General features: G+C 41.1%; 1 protein-coding gene across 1 annotated transcript; it reads left to right on the top strand.

Moving 5' to 3' along the window:
- Positions 1–735: 735 nt before the first annotated feature.
- On the top strand, positions 736–3,508 carry CITED2 (Cbp/p300 interacting transactivator with Glu/Asp rich carboxy-terminal domain 2). The gene is made up of 2 exons (XM_074946977.1): positions 736–1,053; positions 1,611–3,508. The coding sequence occupies exon 2, from the start codon at positions 1,618–1,620 to the stop codon at positions 2,320–2,322; it is 705 nt and encodes a 234-aa protein (XP_074803078.1). The 5' UTR covers positions 736–1,053; positions 1,611–1,617; the 3' UTR covers positions 2,323–3,508.
- Positions 3,509–5,690: the final 2,182 nt, after the last annotated feature.

Here is a 5,690-nt window from a genome sequence, read left to right as displayed (position 1 = left end):
TGTGCCATGGAAGACAAACATCCCCAGTTCTATTCCTTGCCACCTGCAACCTCTGCTTTAAGCGTGCGACAGCCCCCTCCAAATAGAGGCAGAGGAAGAAATACCTCGAGGGATGTGGGGGAGGGAGTTACCCCTTCCTAAAAAAAAGTAGACACGCTCACATAAACAGCATTAATTCTCACGTGTCTGGAGGGGTATCGAGGAAGCCCAGCAGCCGTGAACAAGGCACGAGCAAGGCTGTTCAGTTGGTTTCAGTGTAAGGCTTGTAATCGGAAGCAATGTTGCAGAATTGCATGCGGGGGGGGGGGGGGGATACCATACACACAACCCCTGCTCCACAAATCGACGGCAGTTTAAAACAGCCTGATTGATTTGAGCTGGGAGGCAGTGCAAGTTGAGTACCATATTATGTGACAAAACCGAAGCCTGTTAAGTTGTTATTAGCAGTGGCTGCAACAGTGTCCATTATGATACAGAATCTATTTTCCCTGTCAGTCTTCTCTCCTCCGGTTCTATGCAATAGATTCGTAATCCCCTCCCCCTCCCTCGCTTTGAGATATAAGAGGAGTGTAGCAGGGATATGGCTCCTAGCATTAGCTGATCTGAAGACACCGCATAAGTGATCAGCAAACACACGTGTCGCTGAACCAGAACGAACAGGATTCTTTGGATTCCTTCCAGATCCGCCTGGCTTTTTTTTCCCTTTTCTTTCTTCCCCCGCCCCCCTCGCTTGCTCCAGGTTTTACTTCTGGTTGCCTGTGAGGCGTTTGCTCCTCCCTTCTGAAATCCTATATTAACTGTGGCCGAAGCAGGGTAAGGGAAACACAGCTCATTGTTGGCAAGTGCTGATGAGCCTCGCAGAGGAGCGAGAAACAGCTTTTGCAGCCGCCGCCGCAGTAATACCAACGCTAATTAATAATTCGTATCCTCACGTAACCACAGGGAAGAGAAAAAGAAAAGCCCTCTCTATGCTGGGCTAGTTTTACTGACTGGTTTCATCAACACCCTTGGAGCAACAACAACACAAAGAGAGAGAGAGAGAGAGAGAGAGAGGTGAGGGTAATGGAGGGGGTTTTGATTGTTGTTTTGCTTGTTTATACTTTGGTGTGCGGCTGCAGCCCGGGTGTGAAGGGCGCAAGAAAGAATACGGGTCATTCTCCGCGGTGCACCATAAGCGCCTTAAAATGCGTGTTATAAAAATAAAATAAAGGGGGGGGGGAGAAGCCTGGTGGACTTAATTCCAAAAGTTGCTGACGCGGGGAGGTGGGACTTGTTTCCTTCGCTGTTCTTTGCGGGGTATCCTTTGAAAGGTTTCCATGGCTTGGAATGGGAAGAATGGCTCACTCGCCTGTTGTACGCGATACTTTTAGGTGCTAGGTGTGCAGGAGTTGCAATGGGAAGGTGGGTGAGTTGTCTGGATTCGCAGCAGGGACTGCAGACTTCTTTCAAAGAAATCAGTAGCATTGTGTGGAGGAGCGCTGCTGCACGCTCTCTCGGAGGGGAGGGGTGCTACTGAGCTCGCTTTTTAAGGGACTCCTGTAAGTGTAAAAGAGTGTGGGTAATGTCTGTGGATTTTAAGAAATACCTCTTCCCGTATGTTAACTTCCTAGGTGGCAAATGGCAGACCACATGATGGCCATGAATCATGGGCGATTCCCTGATGGAACTAGCGGGCTTCATCACCACCCTGCACATCGAATGGGGATGGGTCAGTTTCCGAGCCCCCATCACCATCACCAACAGCAGCAACATGCCTTCAGCGCCTTGATGGGCGAGCATATACATTATGGAGCTGGAAATATGAACGCAAATGGCGGGATCAGACATGCAATGGGGCCAGGGAACGTGAATGGGGGGCATCCTCCTAGCAGCATGCCTCCCACGGCAAGATTTAATAATTCTCAGTTCATGGCCCCCCCTGTTGCAAGCCAAGGAGGCCCCTTAACGGCCAGCATGCAGCTGCAGAAGCTAAACAACCAGTATTTTAGCCACCATCCTTATCCTCACAACCACTATATGCCAGACTTGCACCCTGCAAATCATCCGATGAACGGAACAAACCAGCATTTCAGAGACTGCAACCCAAAGCATAGCAGCAGCAGCAGCGGCATGCCTCCTTCAGTCCCCCATGTCCCTGCAGCAATGCTGCCTCCCAATGTCATAGACACTGACTTCATAGATGAGGAGGTGCTCATGTCCTTAGTCATAGAAATGGGTTTGGACCGCATCAAGGAGCTTCCTGAGCTGTGGTTGGGACAGAACGAGTTTGATTTCATGACAGACTTCGTTTGCAAACAACAGCCCAGCAGAGTGAGCTGCTGACTTCCTTAAAACAAACAAAGGACTTTCTATCCGTGTGAATGAAAACATTCCCTTAGACACAGTATCTCGCTTTTCAGTGCTTGAAAGGTTGAGAATCTGGAAAACAGAGTAAACTATGAGCTTGTATAAATTGGGGTTGTTTTTAAATAATTGCTGCCACTTTTTCTTTCTTTCTTTCTTTTTTGCTTTGACACTCACTTCGCTTCCTGTAATAATTATTTCTGACTAACTCTGGCTTTTTATGGGTTTCCCCCCACCTCTTAATTTCCTCACAGTAACATGTCCATAATTTCTACAGTGCTCAGCTGTTAGATACTAATCTTGGCAAATTGCTTAATCTTGTGGATTTTGTAAACAATGATTTCCAATGACTTGAACTGCATTCAGATTCTGAGTGAACAGGGAAAAAATTGCATTAGTTGGTTGCATGAACTTTGAAGGGCAGATATTACTGCACAAATGCTGCCATCTTGCTTCATTTTTAACTATGCATTGCAGTGCAGACTTTTTTTTTTAAATATGCTAAACTGGAAGCTTAACAGATGTGGGCCAACCCCTCCTAGATCAGGAAAAGAATAATGTTACTTAAAGTCTGCTACCCAGTCCCCTTCCCCCATATGTATAGACAATAATATGGTGTGGATGAAATGTTGACTAGTCAGTGGCAAACATTTCACAGATTTTTATTTTGTTTCTGTCTTCAGCATTTTTGACACTGTGCTAATATAGTTTATTCAGTACATGAAAAGATACTACTGTGTTGAAAGCTTTTTAGGAAATTTTGACAGTATTTTTGTACAAAACATTTTTTTTGAGAAAATATTGTTAATTTATTCTATTTTAATTTGCCAATGTCAATAAAAAGTTAAGAAATGCTTTAGTTTTTCTAGAAGTCATTTACGAAATTTTTTCTTCAGAACTCCCCTTACCCCTGGTAAGTAGAACATCTACCTGTAAAACTGTGTTGGTGTGCAGGAAAACATTCCAAAGTAGAATTACATTGCACCAATGTATATTGAGCTCAGGAGAGCAGGATTTAAACATAATTATGGCATAAAGCTTAATAAGAACCATTGTAATATGCCTGTCAGTGTGGTTTTATCAAAAATAAAGTTGCCAAGAAGCAACTTTTTGTGTGTGACTTGCCAGCATAGTTGCTTTAAATGTAGTTGTCCAGAATTATGATGCATAAAGTATTTATTATATTTATCTATTAAACTTGTAATTTTATAAATTCTCTTTCACTTACATGTTAGACTTTTTTTCTTTTGTATTTTTACTATGTCATGTTGAAGAGTTATTTAAGAGATGGACTCATTAGGTGGCAGGGATTTTTTTTCTATGCCATCTTTGATTATTTGGATTACATAGATGCTGTATGAAACTAAAAGACATGCATCACATTGAAATCTACTATTTTTCTTATTTAGGAAAAGGAAATACCTAGCAGTTATAAGTTTTCTACTGTGGGACAGCCCTAATCCATTTTTCCCCGCCCCCCCCCCCCCCCCCCCCAGACATGGTTGCCAACTAATTCCCAATTAAATGAATTCATACCCATTTGTTTCCAGTATTTGGGGGAACCTCCTTTCATTATAAGGCAATATATACATTTTGTTCTTTTTAAGGGCCAAATCTTGTTGTCCTCTTTGCTCCCCTACCCTCCCCCCCAAAAAAAAAACCCAACAAAATCCCTTCCATGTAAATCCTTACTTCAGTAAGGACAGCAAATCATATCCCTAATACTTATAATCTCATTTAGCTATGCTTCCCAAGTTTGACACTGATCTGACACCATCCTCTTTCTAATTCTTTTTAAATTATTTTTTCAGTGTTGTCAGTTCAAGTGTGATGGGAAAGAACAAAACTATTATGTAGTTGAATTTTTGAACATGGGTGTGTATAAACAGAGGACAATAACCCCAGGTAGAGTATTTGTGTTTGTAAGTTACAGTGTTATGAATCCAGCTGGGAAATTAAGCTGGTTAGTATTGCCAAACAACTGATAGCTAAAGTATCACTTTTACCTTACTCTTTTTACACACAAACAAGTTTGTAACTAGTTACTATGTGACAAATCATACTCATATTCAAAATGGCTAATGTTCATAAAGTACACCAACAGATAACACTAGAGACAAGCAGGTGTGCAGGTTTGTGGGGGCAGTATTATAATGATCCTTTACTCCCCAGTATTTCCGGGTAGGAAACATTCATTCTTTCCTTCGACCTGCCTCTGAAGAGACGACAGTATGTTTCAGACCATGATCACTAATTTTGTGTGACACTAAATTTAATACCAAATGCCATTGAACCATATCTTATCAAATGTCCTACAACTTTGTGTTTGAAGAATGCAGATATAGTCTTAATACCTGCTGCCTAATTTGGCACTAAATAAATCTTTTTCCATTTTTGAGGCTGTTTGTCCTACACATTGCTTTGACAGCCTCCTTTATGTTTTTTTTTTTTTCTGGTATAAAACAAACTATCTGAATACTATACTTACTGCTATTTAAGTCCTCTTCAGTAGACTCCTAAAACATAAGGGAATAGTCTTCTATTTACTGCTACAGATTCTTGATTTATAAAGTTGATGAAAACATGGATTCTTCTTAGTGGAAGCATTACTACTTAGTCTGTGTGCAGTGATAAATCCTCCCATATAAGCTTTTCCATAAATAGGTAGTTTTATAGGCACACAGGAAAAATCTATTTGCATACACCTTATTGCATAACTCCTGTGCTCCAGTTCCTCCAGACAATGTCAGATCAGACTGAACTGCAAAAAGCACTGGTTTTTTCCAGAGAGAAATAGTGCAAAGAATTTGTGTTGACTTTTGAGATTATACCACAGATAAATTTGCAGAACATTTATAATCACATCACCTACATTGTCACCTAATTGCTAACAAAGAGTCAGATCACAGTGGAGATCGTAACTATATTTCTTTTGCTACATTTCAAACTACATTTTCTTTTTCATAGCATTGTCTACCAAACAACAGTTAGAGCCTGACCCTACTCTCTCTGAAGTGAAGGCAATGGTAAAATTCTCACTGATTTGATGTGGAGCAGTAGAAGGCCTTGAGTTGGTCCTAGCTGGCTTTTGTAGTGTTTATAGATATGTTTAAATAATTTGTAGTTTGAGCAAAATGATTAGTGAAATATGTACAGTGACCTAGTTTACCCGATATTCATAAACCTTGTGGTCTTGCATCCTGTTAATTTGCTTATAGTACAGGAAACCTGACCTCTGTACTTTGGCTGTTTTTCAAAAAGTTCTAATATGGTACATGAGATCTACTGTTCTTTAAGCCATGTCCATAAATAGACGCACTGCTTTAGTTGCAGGGGAGATCAAGGAT

Source organism: Natator depressus, chromosome 3 (assembly GCF_965152275.1).
Source record: "Natator depressus isolate rNatDep1 chromosome 3, rNatDep2.hap1, whole genome shotgun sequence".
Lineage (NCBI taxonomy): Eukaryota > Metazoa > Chordata > Testudines > Cheloniidae > Natator > Natator depressus.
Note: the sequence above shows the minus strand (reverse complement) of the source record. Positions and strands in the feature narration are given on the sequence as shown.